Source organism: Fusarium coffeatum, assembly GCF_003316985.1.
Source record: "Fusarium coffeatum strain FIESC_28 chromosome Unknown BRIP53273_contig_132, whole genome shotgun sequence".
Taxonomy (NCBI): Eukaryota; Fungi; Ascomycota; class Sordariomycetes; order Hypocreales; family Nectriaceae; genus Fusarium; species Fusarium coffeatum.
The window spans coordinates 95,060-119,669 of record NW_022157925.1 but is presented as its reverse complement, the minus strand read 5'-3'; the positions used below and the strand labels follow the sequence as shown (position 1 = coordinate 119,669).

General features: G+C 48.6%; 5 protein-coding genes across 5 annotated transcripts; 3 read left to right on the top strand and 2 right to left on the bottom strand.

Annotated features, from left to right (window-relative positions):
• Positions 1 to 197: 197 nt before the first annotated feature.
• Positions 198 to 3,758, bottom strand: FIESC28_06098 (uncharacterized protein; the record flags this gene model as incomplete). The annotated part of the gene is made up of 3 exons (XM_031160243.1): positions 198 to 1,198; positions 1,248 to 3,624; positions 3,684 to 3,758. The coding sequence occupies 3 exons, from the start codon at positions 3,756 to 3,758 to the stop codon at positions 198 to 200; spliced, it is 3,453 nt and encodes a 1,150-aa protein (XP_031015662.1).
• Positions 3,759 to 4,120: 362 nt separating this feature from the next.
• FIESC28_06097 (uncharacterized protein) lies at positions 4,121 to 5,138 on the top strand (the record flags this gene model as incomplete). The annotated part of the gene is made up of 2 exons (XM_031160242.1): positions 4,121 to 4,249; positions 4,308 to 5,138. 2 exons carry the CDS (start codon positions 4,121 to 4,123, stop codon positions 5,136 to 5,138), a joined length of 960 nt encoding a protein of 319 aa, XP_031015661.1.
• An 8,517-nt stretch (positions 5,139 to 13,655) lies between these two features.
• FIESC28_06096 (uncharacterized protein) lies at positions 13,656 to 15,186 on the top strand (the record flags this gene model as incomplete). The annotated part of the gene is made up of 3 exons (XM_031160241.1): positions 13,656 to 14,212; positions 14,261 to 14,398; positions 14,451 to 15,186. The coding sequence occupies 3 exons, from the start codon at positions 13,656 to 13,658 to the stop codon at positions 15,184 to 15,186; spliced, it is 1,431 nt and encodes a 476-aa protein (XP_031015660.1).
• A 2,665-nt stretch (positions 15,187 to 17,851) lies between these two features.
• Positions 17,852 to 19,081, top strand: FIESC28_06095 (uncharacterized protein; the record flags this gene model as incomplete). The annotated part of the gene is made up of 3 exons (XM_031160240.1): positions 17,852 to 18,161; positions 18,303 to 18,949; positions 19,007 to 19,081. 3 exons carry the CDS (start codon positions 17,852 to 17,854, stop codon positions 19,079 to 19,081), a joined length of 1,032 nt encoding a protein of 343 aa, XP_031015659.1.
• Positions 19,082 to 19,841: 760 nt separating this feature from the next.
• FIESC28_06094 (uncharacterized protein) lies at positions 19,842 to 22,813 on the bottom strand (the record flags this gene model as incomplete). Its single annotated transcript, XM_031160239.1, has 6 exons — positions 19,842 to 20,550; positions 20,603 to 21,839; positions 21,891 to 22,262; positions 22,320 to 22,384; positions 22,437 to 22,564; positions 22,631 to 22,813. The coding sequence occupies 6 exons, from the start codon at positions 22,811 to 22,813 to the stop codon at positions 19,842 to 19,844; spliced, it is 2,694 nt and encodes an 897-aa protein (XP_031015658.1).
• Between the last annotated feature and the right edge of the window lie 1,797 nt (positions 22,814 to 24,610).

Here is a 24,610-nt window from a genome sequence, read left to right as displayed (position 1 = left end):
ATCATCATACATTAGCGAATAGTCAGACATCGAACAGAGATAGCATATTTGCTTGTAAAGCTATTCTGTCAATTTATTGGTCTCTTGAAAAGCCCGATGGTATCGTCCATTAATCTATATAAACACATTCAATGCCGCATATGTTTTACCTATAACACAAGCCACTCAAACGCCATTACCCTCTTATATGCTAACTACTATTCATCATCATCGCTATCCACGACAAATCCACCCCGGACTCGAGGTCTTCGGGTGACCACAGGTACTTCTTCATCCTCGTCATCTTGCTCCTTATTGCCCGTTCCGCCCATTTCCTTATCTTCACCAGGTTGCGCCTTTTCCTCACTAAGACGTCTTCTCTTTCGACTCTCTCCATCGCTGCCGTCCGGCAATGTGTCGCCCATCTCCTCATCCTCTTCTTCCCTGAGAGTACCGTTCATTGCCCTGCGAATGAAAGATGTGGAATCGTCGTCATCATCTGTATCAGCAGCTGTATCTTCTTCATCGCTTGACGAGCTGCTGTCTGTGACTGTAGCCGCACGCTTTTTAGTAGTCTTTTTGGTGGCCTTTTTCACGGGCTCCTTGTCCGCAGCAAGACTTGCGGCAAGTAATCTGACCGGAGCGCGTTTTGCTTGTTCACGCTCTCGAGCAAAAAAGGCTGCATCGGCCTCGGAATCACTCTCATCGTCTGACTTCGTGATATGTAGCCTTGATTTGGCTGCCCGGTTTTTCTTCTCTTCGCGCGCTTTGCGCCCCCGTTCCCGCTTCTCTTCTTTTTCTTCTTCAGTAAGCTCTTTGCCGGGTTTCCTCTTCTTACGGGACGTCTTGGGTCCCTCATTGTCGTCGATAACTTTACGCGCTGTAGGGCCACTCATTGTGTAATCTCCGTGATCAACAACATCGTTGTCGTCGTCGTCGTCAAAGGCTGCTCTCTGGCGTGGAGCAGTTTTGCGCTTTAGCTGGTGCTCAGCGAGAACCCCTTCCTCGAATGTCGGTGGGTTGAACTCGGCTTGATTGATATGGTGGATGCCGTCTTTGAGAACGTCTGCCGATACCTCTGCAGGTATGATCCAAAGGGATTCAGGGGTCTCATCTGAAGATGTGCCTAGAAGCTTGATACCTACGAGGTTCATTAGAAGTCGCATATAGGAGTTCTTGAACATGGCAGTCTGGCGGTCCTTTTCATCTGGACGAACAACTAAGTTTTGTTAGTAAATGGCACAATATGGACTGCTGAGGTAGCTTACAGAAAGTAGGGGGCAGCTTCGGACCAGACTCCGTCGGGTGTTCTTCTGAATCCTCTTGGGGCGGTTCGATTGAGGTCCTTGCCTCCTCAGCTGCTGCAAAGGCTCGACGTTCAGTCTCGGCCTCAGCAAGAATCTTTTTGATCCATGCAATGTGGTCTGCCTGGTTCTTGTCTAGCATCGCGCCCACCACGATGGCAATTTGACGATCCAATTCTTCAGTATTCTTGAATGTCAACTCAGGCGCAGGCTTGGCTTTGCTGGCTGCAGTGACCGTTTGTCTTTCAAAACCGTACTCGAGGAAGAAAGCGGTGCTTCCCGTCTTGCTGAAAAGCATCTCCACGAGAAGCTCTGGGCGTTGTTCAAGCTTTTTGAAGCATTTTCGGAGGATCTGCTTCACTAGCTCTTCCCACTCCTTGAACATGCTTGAGGATTTGTCAAGCGCAGACTGGCCCTTGACCATGTTGTAGAAAAGGTGAATGATGTCCACACGGAACAACATTACACTAGCTTCTGACTTGAAAGCTATACGGTAGAAGTATCGGTGAGCGCGCTTCAGTTGTTCATCGGTCATATCCTGGTAGTATTTCGTAAAAGTGACGAATGTATCAACTACAGGCTGAGGTGCGAAACGATTGGCAAACCGACTGAAATCGAATTTGCGTTCTTTGTTAGTCTTCTCGGCAGATGCAGCGTCGTCATCCGAACCGTCATTCTCGTCGTTGTCATTCTCTACACCTGTAGCATTTTGCGCTGCCTTCTTCTTCCGCCGGGTACGCTGCTTGGAACGAATTTGCATGTCGATATTCTGTTTGGAGTAGGATTCGAGGATACGAAGAAAGTGGTGAACGAGTTCTGTTGCGGCGTCAAGATAGTCGAAGCCTTGATCCTTGTAGTCCCTGATGATTTTGGCAATTGCATCGTGGGTTTCTTCTTCGTAGAACAGACGGCTGAGCACGTTCTCGGCAATCTCCTCATCATCTTCGTTACCCGATTGAGACATCTCTTGGACTGTGAGAAGGATCTGGGTGAAGCAACGCATGACAGCTGTCAGTTCGTACCAGTCCTTCATGCCAATTGACTCATGCAGGGCTTTGGTAAGAGTAATGAACATTTCCTGGTTAAGAACGCCTGCGATAAGATTGAAGCTGCTGACCTCCTCGCTCGTGTTCTTTCCTGACTGTTTCTTTGCCTTCCGTCTCATGCGCTCGGCTTCTAGGAACCATGATACAAGGTAGAAGAACTGGCGGCGATGAAATGGCATCACATGTGGCGCTTCGCGGTCGATTGTCTTGCGGACGTGTTGGAAAAGGGGGTTGAAACCCGCGTCGAGAAATTCTTCCACAAACGACCGCAGCTGATCATAGGCACGAGAATTGAGCTTGGCTGGTAATCCAAGATCCTTGTCGTCTTTGGTGGCTTTGCGTGGGCGGCGAGGAGGTCGATAAGTCTTTGAACTGTCCAACTTCTGATTTCGCAACGACGCATCGGCCAAAGCATCCTGTCCTGATAACGACGACATTTTGCCGTCGTCTCGCTTCACCCAGATCATGGTGCCAAATCGGTTATGACGAGTCGGCCCCTTGCGGTTGTATGCGTTCAGCATAGATTGTTCCTTGTTCATCATACTGGCTAGCTCTCCAGCCTTAGCCTTGCTCAGCTGGTTCTCGTTCATGAAGAGCTTTTCCGAGTCCACCTGCTTTACAAGGTGGTATATAATCTCCATGACGGTTGTATCTTCGGTTCGGAAATCCTCTCCCATGTTGGAAGCCAGGGTCAAGAGCACGAGAAAGATGTCTTGGTATGAGAAGGCGTCAATGGTAGCGGATCGCGATATTTGGGACTCGTCTCCTTCGTATTTGACATCAGGCGGAGGCTCTATCATGGCAACGTTACGGAGGAAGAACAAAACAAGCTTGATAATGCCTTGATCACGTTGTGTTCGATCGCCGATTGGGATTGCCATGGAAGGGAGTGCCACTCGTACAGCTGTATGAAGTATACGAGCTCCATCGTAGTTGATGATATCTCTCTTGTACCGGACCTGCGCCAACTGCAAAACGGGCATATGACGATGGTGGTTTACCGTCATGCGCTCCCTGTCTTTCTCCATAGGCCATGTAAGAGGGACCATCAGTTCGAAACAAGCAAGAGCTATTCGAGCCTTGAATTTGCTGTCTGTAGCGTTCTCGGGCCATGTCGCAAGAATGGGGAGCAAGTCACCCTCGATCAGATTCGCTTCGTAGATGCATCGGGCAACATCCATGCGGTTCGTCTTTTCATCGTAGAATCGAATCCATCGTTTAAGATCACGCAGGACCTCGAGAGCATCGTCTCCGAGTTGGTAGCGGCCATCGTCGTCGGCACTGACACCTCCAAGCTATAATTGAGTGTAAGAAGGTTGACGTTCCAGACATTGGACTTTAGGGGGAGACTTACAGCAGAGACAAGACTGGTGATGTGCGCTCGCACTTCAGGGTGCACAATATCTGTTGAGCCGTCTGCCAACTCCATGATTGCGTTTCAGTAACAGCAACAGACTAGAAATTGTCTATCTCTATTCACATGTCATGTCGTGGGGTTGTGCTGCCTCGACAACAGAGAAAACACCAGTCCCACCATTACTTTACGACGCGCTTGGACGCGTCTCGTCGAGCGTGTTCAATTAACGCGGGTATGCGATAAGAGCTGATAAGATAAGATTTATCTGTCGGCAATCAATGTTCGGGGCCGAGGTTACCCGCAATATGATGGCATGAGCCGTTCGGCGTCGGCGTCTTCACTAACGTCCCCATGGGGAACTTATTAGAGGTGACATCCATCGAATTCTGTTAACTTTTTAGATTTACGAATTCTCTCAAAAAGAAAAAGAAAAAATGGCTGCCTCAATTCTTCGAATGCGCTCCTTAGCAGCTTCGCGTCAAGTGCGCTGCTTTAGCTCTACACCTCGTCAATATGCTGCTGCAGAGGTCAAGAAGCTTGGTGTCATCGGCGCTGGTCAAATGGTAAGTTGCATGTGAAAGACGTTGACCAAGGAAATTCAATTAACAAACCTCACAACAGGGTCTGGGTATTGCTCTTGTTGCGGCTCAAAAGGCGCAGGTTCCTGTTACCTTGATCGATACCACAGACAAGGCTTTGGAAAAGGGCATTGCATTTGCCGAGAAGCTCCTAGCAAAGGATGTCTCCAAGTCCAGAATCACTCAGGAGCAGGCTGATAAGGCACGCTCTTTCCTTACTACCAGCACCAAGATGGAGGATCTGTCTTCTGCCGATATGGTTATCGAGGCTGTCCCTGAGCTGCCCAACCTCAAGTTCGACATCTTCAGCAAGCTGGCTCAGATCTGCCCCAAGCATGCTATTCTTGCTACAAACACTTCTTCCATCTCCATTACCCGCATCGCCGCTGCAACAACTACGGATCCTACCGACACTTCCGCCTCGTCCCGTGTTGTATCTACTCACTTCATGAACCCTGTCCCTGTGCAAAAGGGTGTTGAGATTATCAGTGGTCTGCAGACCAGCCAGGACACTCTCGACACTGCCATTGAGTTCTGCAAGCGCATGGGCAAGATCACTTCCGTGTCCGCCGACTCTCCTGGCTTCCTCGCCAACCGTATCCTTATGCCTTACATCAACGAGGCTGTCATCTGTCTGGAGACTGGTGTTGGAGACCGTGACTCGATCGACGCTATTATGAAGAATGGCACAAATGTTCCCATGGGTCCTCTTCAGCTTGCTGATTTTATTGGCCTGGACACATGTCTTTCCATCATGAAGGTTCTGTACGAGGAGACAGCTGATTCCAAGTACAGACCGAGTGTACTCTTGAAGAACATGGTCAACGCTGGATGGTATGGAAAGAAGAGTGGCAAAGGCTTCTACGACTATTAGATCAGGGTATGTATGTTCTATCGATACTGAGCCGTCAATCTGGTTATCAAATCTATCAGAACTGACATACCCTACCCTATATAACACCAAAGAAATCTAAAAATAAAAAACAATTAATCGAACTTTTAATCTAGCCGAAATGAAACTTTATTAGAAGCAATCTTGAAATTTAATAACTACATAGTTACTGTCGAAAGCTTGTCACGCGTCTTAGATTAAGTGATACTGTCATGGCTGATCCAAGACTCTGGTTTCTTGGTCGATGCCCACATCAATTTTGTCAACAGTCAGTCTAGCATACGGCTTTAAAACATACTCAACTCTAGGTCAAGCCTTGAGGCGTGTTCGTTTATCTTCACCGCTTGTATTAGCTCTGTGGAACCTATGGTCCTTGCGGGAGAAGTTTACCTCGATCGACAAAGCTTTCCATGAAACTCGCACCAACAAGATGTTGCATCATCTGACCATCAATTGAAATGTCTGACACTGGATATAGATGGGAAATAATGCAAGGGGCATCTCCATTCCCTGTTGCTATGCAGTTGAATCATGAACATTTGGTTCGAAAACTGTGAGGTCCATCCAAAAGAAGTCTCAACGCACAATTCAGGTGCAGGTGCAGGTGAGTCTGAAAGTACAATTCAGGTACAGGTGGATGGAAGCATAGTTAAGCAAAGTACTAAGTTTATGGTGTGAGAATACGACGGGAATAGCTTAATGTCAATCTAGTTCTTCTGTGCAGTCAGTCATCCTATCTTTGTTAGGACTAGATCTCATCCTGTACTTTCCTTGATGACAATAAGACCGACCCTACTTTCTTCATCGTAATCCTCACCATGCTGAAACTGGTAAATCAATCGTTGTGATGTGGAGGAAACAATCCGGGCTCTTGTTTTAGTATCGAATGTTAGTTAGTTAGTTGATTAATTAATTAATTACCCACAAGGAGAGGAGGCTAAAAGATCAAAGCTCGAAACAAGCACAACCAAAGTCCAAGTCACATCATTCAACCGCACCGACATTTTTCTCTCTCTAAAAGTCTGAAACCGTCCGTTCGTTTGTGCCCGGTTGATATTTCCACTCCTCACTCTGGATCGTTCCGGTTGTTTTGTTTCGTGTTGTATATCTGTACATTGGCGGCTTCGTGACTGGACTAGGTGAAGCTAAGGAGCTCCTAGTAACATCATATATCTTCGGATCGACCGAGAAGCGTAGACCTCTTCTTGTATTGGATGAAGCTACTTACTGATAGGGTTAGCAAATCGTCTGGAGCAAGGAGGAGGGTGGAAGAAGGCAGGATGTTTAGCAATACAGTATCCCCACAGGGCCAGAGGATGAGATGGGTTTTGGTCGACAAGCTTGAGCCTCTTCCTTGGCTCTATTTACTGTCTGCCTGTATGATAACGCAACACTCAGTTTCAGGAACTCTCAAGTAGTTCTCTTGATCTTTGTGAGGTAAGAGGCAGTGTAATCAGGCTCAGTCATCTGTTACCGAAGCGCCTACACAAGGAAAGCTTGCGAGTTGCAAAAAGTCTGCAGCTCCAGATATGCATATCGGTCCAATGAGGACATCTCTGTGTTAGTAGCAAAAGCAAGTTATGAGACACAGGAGGCCCATATCGTCGTTGAACTAATGGGCTGCTGTATGTGTGTAGGAAGTTAGCCCCAAGATAGCTCCAGCAAGGACAGGCCCAATATGCATATGTATCTCGTTTTTTCGTTGTGGACGAGTTGACTTGCAGCAGCAGAAGGCTGATACAATGGCGTGTGGAGCACTTGTTGTGTTTTCTTTTTGTTGCCTGCCGAGGCTCGGCTCTCATTATGTGGCCATCATCATGGATGGGGAATGCTCCATTGGTTGTGAATGACTCGGCTTGAGAAGATGCACTAACTTGGTTCGAAAGAACGTGGTTATGATCGATTAATTGCTGTGTTTTCCTAGGCTGGTAAGAGCAATCGATGTGAGCGTCGAACCTGTCTGTAGTATATAGGGCCATAAGAAACTCCATACGTAACAAGTTAGCTTTGTTCTCAGAGGGATAGATATAGACGAATCTGGTTCCGTTTGTATCTGCCGAAGCTCAGAATATCAGATCCCTTCGATTAGGTAGAAGATGCGTAGGAATTGCAGTATATGCTAGGAGAAACCAGGCCCGACGGACCGAACAGGCGGTTCTTGCAACCACGATGGCGCCCGTTGTTCTGCTTCTCCCTGGGAGGGAGCGGTCAAATAGGAGTTGTGATGAAATGTAAATTCGAATTTTCCATATTGGGCAGTCTCAATCTGTATACCAGCTCAAGGTTCATTCTTGTAAGTTTCACATCATGTCCCGTAGTCTGATAGTGCAGGGATCACGGAATGCCCGTTGGCTACATGTCACTGTACGATTCTTACAGAATCTTGCTCCATATTAAACAGGCCACTATAGAGGCCCTGGTCGGTCAGAGTCGCACCCTCAACATATCAAAAGCAAAAGATATTTGCATCCCCAAGCCTCGCAGCCTCGGTTGATAGCAACTCTGGTATATAGGTCTGCCAATCGGATGCTGCTTCAATGTTGGAAGCAAAAATTGTCCAAAGATACAGTCAGGCAATACCGCTCCTATCCTTCCTTTCCTTCGAAGAACTGACGCAAATATCTCATCGTTAGGGGGATGCTGGGTATTGCGCATTTCGGACCCGGATAATAAGCAGAGGATTCAATAAGCTTCGATAGTTTGATTGGCTTATATGATATCTTAATCTTAGCAGCAGCAACCGTAACTTTAATTTCTCCGCGAGGGCTGCCCTTGTGTGACGAGGCTCGCGATAAAGTTGAGGGTTTACTGAATGGGGTTGCAACGTAATCGAGAAACTGTCAACTCAGTAATGAATGCGACTGGTTAAGAGAATGTCCAGGGTCTTGCATTGTCTGGGTTGCAGGATACGAGGGCGACAAGATCCAGCATGGAGAAATAAGTATGATAATATCCCGTCTGCCAGGCTGCCACACGATACGGGAACCATGGCTAGTGGGCGATCGATATGGGGCGGTTGGTGGGCCAGAGTAACATTCTCAAATATGAGCATTCGCGTATATGCCAGCTTTTCAGATCTGGTTAATATGGCAAGGTCGAACAACCAGGAATCGTGTCGATCTTGAAAACTGCCGAGTGCACAGAGATGCTGAAAAGATCAGTGATGTTTATGTGCTTCTCCAACCCTGCACCTGACTTACATTGTAGATACAGACATGACTGCGGTCATATTCATGACGCCCGTCATGTTCTAGAATGTGCATGTGCTGCAAGAGTAATGAATGCAATGCAACTCAAGTGCTTACGTGAAAGATCCGATTCTTCCGGACTAAGTTGAAGAAACGTAAGGCACCCCCTGGAAGCTATTTGAGTTGCAGGCTGCTTTGCTAAAGTGACCTTCAACAAGAAGGAGCTGTCGAATCTTAATACCAGAATAGGGAATTCAAACGAATAAGAACAAGGGCACAAATTATAACCGGGATAAAGTTCTGGAAGAAAAAGAATGTTTGGGCCCTGATTGATACGCCAGTGAGATCCATGGCGAACGCGACGTGACAGGAACCCTATGACTGTTGATCGAACCAAGGTTTTGATGTTTGGCAAGGCATCTGCACCTTGACAGTTAGTGCTGGGGGTCGAACCAAGGAAGAAATGGCCTGCTTATTATGGCTGTTAGTTGCAGCATTGTTCGCCATAGCATCATTTAAGCAGTGGTGTTTCTGCTCTTCACCACTCTTGGCTTCTGCTTCAGCTGTACATACATGAGGAGCTCCAAAGCTCGACTCATTGAGGAAGACAAAACAATGCTCACGATTGATCATACTCTGCCAGATCGTGGATCCTCCAGTCATCAAATTCTCAGACGACCGTCCTGGATTTCGAGAGTAGTGATCGATTGGAATCAGGAACCCGTGTTGGAGGGCCCCATTCGCCAGAAAGGCGGAGACACCAGTCCTGAAATCTGGGGACAGGAGGGGCGTGCTTGTAACAAGTATATCCTTGCATACAGTACAGTACGTAGCTGTAGCTGTACGTGAATTGCCGATTCGAGATGACAATCAGATCTGGGCTGACGTGAATAGGAAAGAAAAGCACTGCAGACTACCGATCAGTGTAGTGAGCTTTTACAGTGACTCCTCCAAGCTATGACTCTTCCACTCCGAGATGTTACTCTGACCCTGTGAAATGGGATCTTCATAACTTTGGAAGTCCACACTACGAACGCCTCTCACAAGCGCATGTCTGACAGAGGCTTTGTTGACGAGCCCGTTTCTTTAAACATGGTTTGACATACATGCGAGAAGCTGCATCGAACCGACTGGGTACCGTGCGAGCGGGAACGGCTTTCGGAAGAGACGATGCTTATCCAATGCCGAGTAACAGAAAAGGTCTTCAGCATTTGTGCTCGCCACTCAACCGTGATCATTCGCTGTTGACCAAGCTTGTCGCTGGTTCGGTTACTGGCAGCCCACTGTGCCATTATGCGATCGAAATAGTGAGGTTGCAGGTATCGTCCTCAGCAAGATCCCGTTGTATTGCGAGATGATAGTTTGTGTCAAGGTTCCCCTGTCTGTTGGCTCGACAAGCGGCATTACAATTCGGCATCTTCAATTGAAGAACGAAGGTTCATCACGTCGCTTTGTATGACGTATAGGCCCTACGTGAATTCAAATCCGGCTGCTTTTTCATGAGCTCACAACCATGACTTTGAGCATATGCGCCTGTGATTGAAACCCGCCGCTGATCTATCAAAGGCCCAAGACTCCTAGCTCAAGATTGTTTTAGCCCAAAGATGAGACATATGACAGCATTATGGTTTTCCCGTGGATCTAGAGAGCTGCAGCTTGGGGTTGGGAGGTGACACGGCCAATTAGATTAGCGCAGTCGATCGAGTTGACACTCAACAAGCATGTTTGAGTTGCAGTCTGAAGAGATCGAATCTTAGCAGTAATTGCAGTACCTAGTACCAGGCAAGAAAGGTGGATGCTGGAAACACCTCGGTCTCGAAGTATTGCGATTTCACGGTTGGCAGCGCCAAAGGGTCCGTCTCAGTCTCCTATCACCGCTTGTTTGTAATTGAAAAACTTGGTGTCCTCTGCTCTGAGACAATTAGCCATGAGAACTCGAACCGATTTGAAGCTGGCTCGACGCTGGGGTGTCAGCAGAATTACCCACCGACACACTAAGAGAAGAAATAAGTTAGCCATCTGATGCCAGCTTAGAGTAGTACATCAACTACTTTATTTTGGTAACCTAAGCCTTAGAGGACATTTCTTCTGTCACCTAACTGCTCGATCAAGCAGGCAAAAGCGCCAATTGATAATGGATCGATATGCTGGAGCTCAAGCCCAGTTGAAGGATGAAACGTCTAGATTCGGGTTTGCCAGGTTATGGTCAGACCCTGGTCCTGGCTAGTACCGCCACCCGTTAGCAGTTTCGCATGAGATGAGGTACTATGTGGTCGTCCGTGCAGAAGAGCCCGTCATTCTGCGTATTGTACTTTATGTGAGAACAGTTTGAAAAGAAGATGCAGTTGCTAGGTGGCGAACTGGATGCATACGGCGGCTACCTACTCAACATGAGGCTCTGCTGCAACTTCCAAAACAGAAATGAACGGTCTTTGTAAGGCAGGTACAGTAGTCTACACTACAACCTGCTAAACTTAGATCGGGAAGGGGCGTTGGCTAACCTAACAGGTAGCGAGCGGGCAGGAACAGAACAGCCCGATGATCGGCAGTTGGCCGTTGCGACTTCCCCTTTCTAGGCAGGCAGAAAATCATGCTGGGCGGGCAGGCGGGCAGCCTGCAGTAGGCTACTACTACCTAAGCTAGGTTGGGTAGTACTTTCCTGTTCCTGTTCCTGCAGAGCTGGAGGGAGCTGGACCTGCGCTACCAAATCTTCAACTGAGCACTGTCCACTAAAGATTCATCAATGCATCTCAAGCAACCAACTCCACGACAAAAAGGCACGAATCAACGCCCGTATGTTGGTTATTTGAAACGCCACTCATTCTTTTTATAGAGATCGTCGATATGTAGATCCGGACAATTTTCAAACTCTCGGCTCTTGATTGTAGGCTCAAGTCAGATGATATCGACTTCATGTACTGATATCAAAGTAGGGACTTAATCTATTCGATCTGTCACGAAACGTTTCTCTCGACTAGTCTACTGCATCATGCTGTTCCATCGACGGAGAATTAAGGCTGAAGCATCGCGAAGTGGGAGTTGGTTTCTCGTTTGTTCCGTCGCGCATTGACTTTTAACAGCAAGCACAGATGATCGTCTGTGACAGCCACAACCACAACAAAACAACATGCCGGGTTCTGCCTCCGAGCCTTGGATGATCCCAAGGATTCCCTCATCGCCATCCTCCAGAAATAGAACTGGTTGTGAGCCTCTCGACAGGTATCCCATGGCTCAAAAATGGTTGAGGTCTTAACCCGAGGCATCTCATGTCATCCAGCTTAAGACACTTGACACACATTGGCAAACCCCATCGATGCGTACTCTATAGACTATCAAACTACGCAAATAACTCCTTACAGTGAATCGGGCTGCCCCAAGTGCCGCTCGACAGGACCTCTATTGAATCTCAATGTCTCCACTGTCTCGACCTTCACCTTGGAACAAGAGCACAAGGGTCAGACTTCGTCAAAAGGAGTCCGCACATGTCGGGCCGGCCACCATTTATGACAGCCTCTAGCTGATTTCCGCACCATCTTGCGAATGCCCTCCTGCACGAAAAAATATGTTACGTTTAACAATGTCTTGTTCTGAGCTTCATCCAGTTTCTCTGGCTACCAGATATGTACAGTATGTGTGGGTTTGATACGCTGTCTCGCCTCACATCGCTTCACATCACCCAAGTCCACCCAGCAGCCTTGTTACATATCTCACAGGGAAGAGGACGATCATCCCTACGATCTCCCCATACTCGTCCACTTTGTCAGTGTGCTGTACGATACGTACGTTACAAGCCTTCTGGGCCATCCCCTCATCTCGTCTTGACCAACTCCCCTTCCCGACCATTCATCAGATATCCCTGCATTTTGCCCAAATATGCTTTCACCACGAGACCCTTACAATCTTGTAGGCCCAGTTAGATCCTCGACTAGATTTCACGCCCCGTTCACAGCGTTGCAGCACACCCCCTTATCCTTGCAAGAATCTTATTGGATGTCCCCGCCCAAGCCGCGACAACGGTTATGCGCAACATGCGCTAAACCGCAACGTCGACACAAGTTCAAGATGACGAAGGATCAATGCAGTTTTTCACAGAGAAACAGGCCCGCGCTGTGCCCTTAGTTGATACTCTGCGGCTTTGTTGTCCTTTCTGATATATTCAGTGTACTGATACTCAGCCTTGTTGATGGCGAGCAAAACCCTGGATGTAGTCTGACTCGTATGTCTCTGGCTCTTCACTGCCCCACGGTACCTACTAGCAGGAAACAACAGCCATACCAAACAGGTGCCATCATCCATCTCTGAATGTTGAATCAGAGATGGGTTGATAATCAGAAGCGTCATGAATCTGGCATCCCACTCTATTCAGGATCACCATGGCACGGACATCTGACGGGCCCTATTCGCTACCGACGTACATACGTACAGTATCATGAGGAAATCGATGGATCAGCAAGGATTCTTAGTGATTCTCTGTCTATACTGTAAAGTATACATAGAAGCGTAGAAAAAGCATATAGTGGGTAAAGAATCTCCCATATGGGGCCTTTTGAAGCACCAACAAGCATAGACACGCAACGCTTCGCTCAGTTGTCCGCCCCCCACCACTTGTTAGTCGTTGCGGTTTCCACTCCCTGTACAGGCTCCAGGGTGCGCCTGCACGAAGCAAGCACCTCTTTTTTACTTTGTTTTCCTACACCTTACAGGACAGGGAAATACCTCCCAACATGACCTTGTTCAGACCCCTGGGCAAGGACATGGCAGCTACGGCTTTTCGTTGACCCAAACCCCACTCTGAGGCGTGTCCTTGCTTGTCATCTTGAACTCATATATCCATCCCAAGCCCGGCTTCAAAGTGAATGATTATGACTTGGATATCATTCCTTCTGTCCTACGACATATCAACTGCGTTTTTCGAGCTACATTTTATGTGCTTATCCTTTCATTTCAACATCCAGTCCATTCGTTCCAGAGATTCTTCCGAACCATCGTTACCATCTTAAACTCCAACCAATCTTTACCTCTCATGCTTGTTTATTAAGAGACCAGGCCTCACTCACATTCCTTTCCGCCTAATTTCCTTAACATCGTATTCTGCTACCCGCTCATTACCACGCCCTTGCTCTATACTCCGTTATCATCTCGGGGGCGGTTTCAAGCGTTCTGCAACATACCGACCCGTCCGTGAAAGCAGGGCAGAAACATTAGAACTACACTGTGTTGGTTGTACTTGCTCAACTTACACTGGCCGGTTTCACTGCCATCTCTTCTTACTTAAACCTGCCTGCTGCTATTCGATCTACGCCTCGTCCAAATGCTCGTTACAAGGCAATACGATACTGAGCATAGCCGTTGGCCATTCAGCAGATACGACCCATCTCGTAACTCGATAAGCCCTCGCATGTCGAACCCTTACGATGTCAATGTCGAGCTGCCGGCACCTTCGAGCTGGCAAGGGCACAACTCCAGTTCTACCCAAGGAACCAATGGGTTTTCCCAATCCTACACTCCACGGAATGGACACTCGCAGCTTTCTCAGATGCATCAGCCAGCGGAAGAGAAAGGCAATTCTCTGGGAATTCATATGAGGTCCGGAACAACACCGCTATACTCGTCTCAAGTCCAAGCCGCAGATCACAGTGGGATCCTTTCAGCGCCGAAGCCAGCAGCAGCAGCTGGCACCTTCGTGCCCCTTGGCCGCTCAGGATCTGAGGTTTCAACCGCCCAGTCCAGTCAGGGGGGAAGAGTCAACTTGTCACCGGATGCAGAGGATGACGACCTTGATGAGGAAGACTCACTCGATGGCGATGAGAACTCGTCTCAAACCCCTGCGGAACGGGCAGCTGCTCGCCGTAAGATGAAGCGGTTCAGGTTAGTACCTCTATGTCAAAAGTCATAGACAATAGCTCACCATGTTAGACTTACCCATCAACAAACCCGATTCCTCATGAGTGAGTTTGCAAAGCAACCTCACCCCGATGCCGCGCACCGTGAGCGATTGTCCAGGGAAATCCCCGGGCTGAGTTCCCGCCAGGTCCAGGTCTGGTTCCAGAACAGGTATTTAGCTCTCTTATAGACGATTGTACTGGCATAGCTAACCATGAGCCAGACGCGCCAAGATCAAGAGACTTAATGCCGACGACCGCGATCGTATGATAAAGATGAGAGCAGTCCCCGAGGGTTTCGACAATGTCCAGGCACTCCACTCCCCTTATGGTGCAGTCCACGGCATGAACGCTCCTATGCACTCTCCGGGGCAGTTCAACACTCAGTCATACGCCCAACATATGATGAGACCCCTGATTGTCGATGCTCGAAGGAATGATGCCCACGAGCATTCTTCACCCACCAGCCTGACCCCAGGATTCGGTGGAATGACATACAGCCCTGCCGGTAGCATGACCAGCTCCAGCCTAGCATCGCCACTCACCCCAGCCCCAAGTGATCGATACCCGTATGGTGGCCACTTCTCTGCTCCTCTTACAGGTAGTCCGAGAACATCGCACCCATTTGGGCAGCAGCACGGCCTTGGTAACCCTATTGAGATCCATCGCTCAAGCCCTCATCCTATCCCGCCGCCACTGCTTCGTGACTCCCTATCTCGAGCTAGGTCAGAGTCCTCGCAGTCGCCGCTACGACCCAGCATGTCATGGAAAGGAGATGTCGTTGAATACACATACCGAGCTGCGAGCAGCACGAGCCCGAACCTCCCTGAACGACAGCCACCTCTGTATCAGCCAACACCTATAAGCCACCCTTCTGGCGGCATTAACAACTATGGCACAAACCCTATCCCCAACACGACGACACCGCCAGGCATCCCAGCTTCGAGAGCGGACATCTGAATGGTGTAGAGCTTTCCGCACAATCTTTGCCGTGTCCCAGTTCAAAGTACCGTTAGGAGTGCATGAAGTCGCTTGAGGTCGTGGGCGTTAGACAGGTATACAGTACTTATCACACCAGGACATGTTGGCATGAGGCACTTCTCACTGCTCCCGCAAGACCTGGAAAGAGTCTTGTCAATTGCATTGTTGGGCTCGTCTCTAGTTTCTCTTTGGCGAACACTGTGCCGCTGCCACCTTTGGTTATATTCTTTCTCTTGTCTTGGGGTCATGTTGTTGATTTCGGCCATGCGCGTTGGGGAGGGTTGAACTGGGTATTTTGATAATGATCACGACCCTTTCTTTTGTTGTTTATGGGGGTAAGGTAATTATCATGATGATGAACATCTAAAGCTGGCATTTAGTGAGAAAAAAACATACGGGGGTTCAATGGGGGCCAAGGCGCAAATGTTCTTTCGGTGTTCTATTGCTGGGTTTGGTTTACGGGATGGGCTGGTTCTTCCCTTCTTTATCCAAGTTGGACATCTTCGATTGGGGATATTATAATACCAACCGAGGTATGTAGTCTGCTAGATAGGCTCTGGCCCTGGTGGCAGCTTGTACACAGTTAGTATGACAATGAATGATATTATGAAAAACTCCAGGTTCCAGATCAAAGTAGAAGTTGTAGTGATGATAGTTACTGAAGTGTGACTGGAGAATGTGATTTAAGAATACTGGTTTGCAATATGGATCCTTGAGCCTCCGAGCTGAAGATATTTCAGATACAGCTTTATGACGAGAACTCGGTATTGTATTTGGTGATATGTTGCACATCATCCTATCTTTTCTATAAAGACGGGTTGGTTTGCCAACTGCTCGGAAGTATAGCCTATATAACCAACGATTAGTGATTAGTCTCTGGCCCTAACCTCAAAGTCGATATCTGGGGCACATGCAAGGTCTTTGTAGTCAGACGAGCCAGTTCTCCTTCTGGCAGCCAAGCGGTTATCAGTGATGGGAAACATCAGGCCGAAAACAACAGACAGGCTACTAGGTTTACCAGATGTTGGGTGTCATCACGATACAGTGCCAAGAGCATGAGCCAGACGAAGGGCTAAAGACTTACCACCTAACACTTTTCTTATTTCATGCAAGACAATGGCTGACTATACAGAAGCGATTCACGTCACGATACGACGCCCAAACGGGTTTTATATCCTTTACGTCTCTTTTCCCTCTCATCAGATCCAGGACAAAGAGCTCAAAAGGGTGAAGAAATGTCACTTGCATCAGGTCATCACCGCATCATGGTAGCCGCACGAGGGGCCCTCGTGATGATGGTTTTAGGCAAGGTTACTGAAGTGTGCTCTCGACCACAAATCCCGAAATGTTACAGCAGCGTAGGGTCGAGCAAGCTGACAAAGGTTGAGGGATAGTGGTGGTCTTGTTTGTATAAGAAAAGAGAGGAATTTTTTCGGCGAGATGTTTGCGATCTTATCGGAAAAGGAAAGGTCATGTGACATGCTAGAACCTCCACTTGCTGGGCGGGCTGCTAGGCGACGAACGACCCAGAGTGGGTTCTATGGTTTTATGGTGCCTCAGGTGCTGAAAGGACGGAGTTGCCTTATTATTATTAGCCTCACATTGGATGGAACCTACTAACTGAACCCATGGGTCATCAGACAGACGCGTCAAAATGACTATTTGAGATACTACAAAGACAAAAAGAAAGATGCTTTTGTTATGTTATCAACATGCAGTTACCATGTATTGATTTCTTTGTGACTATTCATATAGACAAGGAGCTTTAATTTGGTTAATCTTCCAGCACAGTTCATCACTTGAGACGTGATTCGGTGATACCGTCTGCATTGAATTATGGGGCCGACAGCTCACTACAACTGCGACTGCGGAGGGCAGGTTAGTTGATTAAAGGAATAGGTACCTCCTAAAAGAGAGGCCTTTGTTCTCCTGTGGGAAAAAAAGACCAGCCACTCAGATTCACGGAACATGTTCCCGAAAACTGGTCAGTGAGCCGAAGGGCACTGAAAGAACCTGTGTTCTGCCAGTGAAAGGCCTGGAAATAACGGCTTGTCCGTGCTGGAACGTTCCTGGCTCCGAGCCATTGACTGGTTTCACAGACCACCCCCATCTGAAATTGCCTCGCCTCTCAGGCTCAAACTCTGGCAACAGATTAAAAGCTAATACCAATACGGATGGTGCCAAGCCCTTACTCAGGTATCTTTAAGCCGAGCCAACACGCAAAAGTGACTTTCTTGTCGGATCAGGTTGACTTGGCGTCAGGTTATGTAAGAAAATACGTACCGCGTCTCTGCCTCTGCCTCTCCCTCATTCCAAACACTACGCTCAACTCCACACCTTTCGCCCCCGATTCAACCTCTGACAACCAAACCAACCATCGCCTTATTCGACGCCAACCCTCGCTCTACGCCAGCGACATTCGCCCATTTCCCTCGGATTCGTCGATTTTAGATACCCCGATCCTTCAGCAACACAGCAGCCGACTTTAAATTCGTCTGCGCCGCGCCCGCTCATCTCACCGAGTCCCGAGAAAAACCCAGTGCCAGTGCATGACGTTTGGCTGAAGAGAGAAGCGGAGCGCAGCGACTTTCGGTCGACGACCGGCGCGACTCTCGCACAACCCTCCCTCGCGGAGTCGTCCACGATGTCGTTCCATCCTCAGACTCCCCAGAGCCCATCGCAATTCTCCTCCGGGACCTCGGAGCCCGTGTTGAGCGTGGCCACCTCCATGACCACCACGACTACGCCAACAACTTTGCCGACTCCTGCCCACAGCGTCACCGGAAGCGCACATCACGACCTTGCAATGGCCGACGACTCACCCCAGAAGCGGAAACGCTCCATGGACGACAGCGGTGACCGCGAGCAGAAGAAGGTCCATGTCGAGGAAAGCAAACTGGGGATTGAGGACCTACATCTTGATGTGGGGAAGAAATACCTGCTTTGCCAAACTCGTAAGACTCCCTTCACAGCCCTTCTCCCGCTCCCTGCAGCGCTCGGATTCTGGCTCTGAATGAGAGCTTTTTGCGGGCATTATATCATATCATTATGTGATTCCCGCCAGAGAATTGTTTGTTAACATCACTCTTTTCTAGCCCATCCCGAAACTTTGCCGCGCGTCTCGGAAGACTTGTATGATTTGTTCAACCTCAATGCACTCGCCGCCGAAGTAGCCCGAGAGAAACCCAACGGAGAAAAGAACGCACTACGTTCATCCTATACTGGCCATATGAAGCGCCTAGGTGTCGCTGGTCACTGGAAAGTGCAAAGGACGGATAAAGACTCCAACGAGAAACCCGACTTCTTTGACATCCTTCACATGCCTGATGAAGATTGGGACAACACGATTGTCAAGGGACAAAATATCAAACATGGACTATCACAAGCAAGTCTATCCGCTCTTGGACGAGCAGTCTCTATGGCTAAAGGTCCACTGAGCAAGAAGGACTGGGACACTTCAGTATTGGGACTTCAGTCACCCGGCGGAGACTCGAAGCTACCATCATCGGCGAGGCCTACCGCTCCCAACACTCCTCTGAACGTTCCTGGTGCAGTAGGACGGCTAAAGGCTCAAGGGGCCTCGGCAAATGATCCGAACCGACCAAAGCGTAACGTCAAGAAGAGGACATATGGCGACAGCAGCTTCGAGGGTTATGGCGAAGGCTACCCCGATGATGACACAGCCATGGAAGGAGGGTATTCCACAGGAGAGGGAGAGGGTGGCCAAAAGCGACGCAAAAAGGTAAATGAATCTTGGTCATCTACCTCTAGGTCTGCCAACTGACTCAAGCTCGTATAGAACCCGGGTAGCGCCTCACCGTACCCAAGCGCGATGCGCCAGCAAAGCTACGGTCCTGGCATGGTTGGCGCTTGAGGCATTCCACGAATGTATCTCGCTCCGGCTTGATCAGCCACCAAATACTCCCTTCTTGGAGTCAACTCTTCTCGAACCAATTATCAAACCTTACCGAAAGGAGGTTTGCAGTTTGATTGAGAGTAATCTCGTCACAGCACGAGGACGCTACCTGCCAAATCGCGTCCAAGTTTCACAAAAAAGACATTTCATCAACTTTTTACGTTTTGTATACACGTCATGCTACGATTCCGCCAAAGGCAACGCCCTCCCGAAATGGAGATCACGCGAAACCAGAAGATGCGATCGTCCTAGGATTCGTATCAGCGACCAAAAAATCACTGTGCAATTTGCTTTGACAGCCCTGCGGGCTTTTATTTAATCTTGGTTTTTGACTTTCTTGCATTCTGAAGGGGCGGGCACACAACTTCGCCGTCCCAACGAGCACGGCGTTCGGACACTGGGGAGAGGGGACTTATGGTAACGGCCGGCCGGTATGTTAATGCGGTCACGAGGGGGTTTAGGATGGGCATCCGGGGGAGGTCAGAAGTCATAGTTCGGTCGCCGTAACTATACTATGATACAAAACTAGCGCTAAAATGCTCAAAACAAATAAAATCTAAATACTTGAAAAGGAGCCCACTCTGTTTTCTCTTCTCTCTGAGTCCTGTATATCGTAGCGCATATCTCATTACATCCGCCCGCCCTTCTCTAAATCTCCCAAGCATGCTGTCAAACAACCTGCCATACATAGACTGAACCGTCGTCCCCAAGGTTGATATTATACTTGATCCCCCCCAAAATTACCATTCTCGACAGTTGGGTACGCGCCAGTGGTCATCTCAGCCCAGCTCCAATCCAATGTCATAGGCAAGGAGAAGAGATCTTGTGGAAGGAGTGGCTGTTGGAATGCTGATACCGGCATTTGCGGAGAGTTCATACTACCTTCACCATAGTTCATTGATGAATCAAAGTCGCCATTTTGATTAGGTTGCGGTACCGGGAACTCTTGCGGCCAACCAGCTGACATTGCCGATGGAGAAGGATCGTTCATCGGCGTGCTTATAGGAAACGATCCCATCGAATCACCGTTTGAGGGTGGTGATAGCTGGGCTTGGGAAGATCTTCTGGGTGCAGTGGAAGACACAGAAGCAGACCTTACCGACTCTTTGGTAGCATGTTGTCGGACTGAGGACGCACCGGCGTTGGTGGATGTTTTGCTTGCAGAGTCTTGGTTCTTACGCTTGCGCCTAGAAGACTGCTCCTTTTCGGCCTTGTCGATAACAGCTTTGGCTATACGTTCGAATTCGGCACAAATACCGAGCATTCGGTGCACACCACCCTGTTCAGCTTCTTGTCCGAGCATAGAGAGGAAGGTGACGACAATATTCATAAGTCGAGTATCTGACTTGGCGCGTGGGTCCAGAGGATTCTGGAGAATATTTCCAAACAATGTTACGAGTGCAGAGACAGGGAAGTAAAGAATCATCCTAATCATTTACGTTAGTAATCTGTGGGGATGATCCCGACTTGAAGACTTACCAGACACAAGCAAAATCGCCCTGAGGCACATACTTCAGCAGAGAGACAGACGCTCGCGCTGCGGCCGTGCAAAGTGCTGCTGAGGAAAAGACACGCGGGTTAAGAGGTCGAGCGTTTAGACCCTGAATGGCATAATTGGCCAGTCGGCTAGTCCAGTAACCGTGATGAACAGACATGCGATGAATGGTCGTGAGGCAGTTGTAGTACGTGAGGTGCAACATAACAACATGGAGGATCAGAGGAGTGTGCGAGGCATTGATGTCATGCTCAGGGCGATAATCAATGGGAATACTGTCCTTCCACTCTTCCAGCTTCTGGTCCAGTTCGCCAATGGTGTTGAGAAGTTCGCCATCGGATTGCTTGGTAGCCTGAACAGAATATAACCTCTTGTAGACCTCGCTTTCGATAGTAGCGAATTCACACATGACGCGGAAGAGGTTCATTTTGCCCTTGCCATCAGCTAGTGGAATGTTACCGATGTTGTCTGCTGGATCAGCATCTGGAAGCTCGACATTCATATCATCATCATCCTGAGCCGGTGGACGGCCAGCGCGGAGACAGAGGTCTTTGTCAAGCATGTAAGCGATCCAAAAGACTCTCTTACGTTGCTCAATTTCGATAGGATTGAGGTTAAATCCGGTACCGCGCTTATGAAGACCAATGCTCTGTGCGAGACGCATCGCCGCTGAAACGAGCAAAAACGTGGGCTGAGGGTTGGGTGTCCCCTGCAAGAACAGGGCCATACCAAGGAGAGCCTGGACACTTAACAAGTCGGTGTTTCGCATAGTCAGCTCTGGGAAAACACCGATGGCGTTCTTCAGATAGCCCCATGCCTTCTCATCCTCATCTTGTGGAACGAGATTGCTCATGACGCGCAAGCGGTGGGCGATAGCGAGCGCACAGTTGAGACTTGCCCACCATCCAGATCCCTGGTAGGGCTCAGCCGAATACTGCATCTGTACCAGGTGCATGAAGGTTGGCTGATGAAACAGAGGGAAGATGCAATTAAAGTTGTCAAAGTAATCCTGGAGCAGAGACAGGGCCTCGGGCTTGGGAGGCAGTGGGCGGAAGATAGGTCGCTGGAAGAGATCGCCAAAGACTTCAGGTTTCCAGTTAGTCCACTTGTGGTCGTCGACAGAAATGTCCGATATAGTTCGTTGGAAAGAGTCATCGCCAGTCTTTGAGTTCACCCACGAGACTCCCTTGGGCGAGAAAATAGAGAAACCGGAAGATGAGCCTGTCACAGGTTAGTAAAGGGCACCTGATACGTTGCAGGTTGGTAGCTTACCAATATATCTAGTCTCTCCATAATTATTTGTTACTAGAGAGCACATCATCTCTGACAAAGCCTCAACTTCTTCCGGCTCTTCAGGCTGTGCTTCGTCTCCATTTGCATTTGGTGCTGGCGCTGTTGATGGGGCGTTCGAAGGAGCTGGTGTGGCTGACTTGCGCTTCTCATCCTTGGCAATAGAGTTGGGTGATGTCAGTGAGCTCTGAGGGGTCATTACAGTGCCGTCTGCGGCCGAAGGAATAGATATAGAGTGGGATGGTGAGTTTGGTCCAGATCCAACAGCCATTGACGCTTGTCTCGACTTTTCCTGTCGTTCCATTAACCTCTTCTCCAAAGCGCCAAGATCATCATCATCCTCGTCGAGGAGGCCTGCATGGCATGTCAGTTTTCGTTACAAATCAAGAGCTGTGTGAGTGCCTCACGTACCAGAGAGCCTCAAAAGGTGTTCCATGCGATTCAAACGGTTCTCAAGACCCTCAATATACTTTGCACTTTGAATTTGTAAGCAATGGCTATGGCAGCTGGTAGACTTGAGTAGCATACCCTTTTGGAGGAGCGCGCTTTTTCTCGACTTGAGTAAAGACACACTCGGTCTTGTAATTAATGCAGTGCGTACAAGAAGGCATCTTGCCGTCACACTTGATTTTCTTCTTGCGACACATATCGCATGCCTGTGAAATTTCCCAATCAGCACTCTGAGTCTTGAGCCTGCGTCCGTTTTCGAGGTTCATTCATACCCTGGCAATTCTCCTTCTTTTTGGATCGTTGGCATCTTCGAGCATCATAGCCGAGTCGTTGAACATTTGAGCAGCAATTTCGGGGGGCAATTGCGGTATGCCATCGTAGCTACCAAAGACCTGTGGCGGTTGGTTCATGATGGGAGGGGCCATGCCCGAGACCTGAAAGGCCATATGATCCATCTTGTTGGAGGTGACAGCGGAAGGATTCGCTGATTAGAGTATAATAGAGTATGTTAAAGTCGAGTCGAGTAAAGTGGTTGTCGATCGAGGTTCGCAAAGCGGCGCGAGCGGCGTGCTCGTGAATCAATCTGCGGCAAGAAAGCGTCCGTCCGTCGACTTGCGACACGAGAGTATACAGGCGCTCGAGGCTCGAGGATTTGGTGTGAATTAATTATTTATAAGCAGATCATGAAGAGTGTATATTTGAAGCGATGCGCAAAGAAGGTTTGTAGCTTTGTAGCTGTGTCGTGCTGTGCTGTGTGGAGAGAGCAGGCGAAGGAAGGTCGAGTTTGGGGTAAATCGCAGATCGGAGTCGACGGGATCGCTTAAAGTTATGATACAATACTGACTGTACTGTACAAGCGGCTGCGCTGCCGAGGACTAACCTGACGGTTAGGTTAGCTAAACGAACCGAGCCAGACAAGGAGACAAGGGCGACAGGAGACAGTAGTCTAGGATCAGGACCAGGCAGGCCAAGGACCAGGCGACTAATAAATGGCCTAGACTGGACCGCGATTCTATGACAGCCACTCAAGTTTCTTCACTCACTGTCAGACTCGGGGGCTCTTCTCTTCTCTTGACGGGGAATTGAGTGGGGTGGCGGAGTTTTGCTTTGGTGTGACAAGAGGGCTTCTTGGCGGACAAGTAGAGAGAGTACTAATAAGTACCGTTCGTTCTGCAGGCTTGTGCTTGGGTAGCGTTTACCTAGCGTAGTAGTGGAGTGGACTAGGTATAGGTGAGTATTTTATAGCGTGAGTATTAAAGAAAGTCGAAGATTAATTAATGAGAGTGAGGAAAGAAGAGAGAAAAAAAGAAAAGTCGCGATGTGTCGTCTTGGTGTTGAAGAAGATAAAACAGATAAAGATTATTAGAAATCTTTCAAACAGAAAAAGGCATAAACCGGCAAGTCTTGTATCCGTCCATACACGTCTCCAGCTCTCTGTCAGGTAACAAACTCAGTCTCATGGTACCTTGCTTACCTCACTTAGGATCGGTGAGACGAGACAAGTCGCAGGGAAGCCCAGGACTTAATGCGCGGGTATTTGTTTCGAATCAGGGAAAGACCAGAGAGAGAAAGTGAGTGCATCCCCTTAGAGGCAAGTGCCCGGCAGTCCAGTCCAGTCTAGGTACTTGCCTATGGAGTATGGAGGTAAGGAAGGAAGGAAGGCTTGGATACCTACCTGCCCAAGGCACCTAATCTTAAACGACATCAATATGTGCCAAACCTAGCAGCTAACTCTATCTTCTTTGACACCAACCAATCGCATTATCTAGCGAACTGGACATCACCCATCAAGATATCCTCTTCAGTTGGTACTATACCCTTATCATGACTCAAAGCGATGGACGTTCAAACAAGGTCCAAATGTGAAATACATACGGACAGATGATCGTCAAAGGACCCCTGAATACCGGCATCCAGCCTGCATCATCCATCCTTATATACCACAGTACAAGGTCAAAACCCAGTATGTACAGTAGGGGATGCCTCTAAACGTGCTTATCAAATTCTCCAATCCTGGTATGTGCGTAGTACTGACTCGATCACTTCAGGGCGAGGATAGATAATCTTTTGTCAGTCATTCGGTCAATACTCCACATGCTGTTACAAGATGATATTTTTCTCTCGCTGGCAGGGAAGATGCTGCAGGTTCTACGCACATTTCGGGTTCTGCAGGGACACATCCGTCACTAAATTAGCCCTTTCTTCAAATGGCCGCAAAGAGCATAGGCTAGCCTCTGCCAGAGTGTGTATCC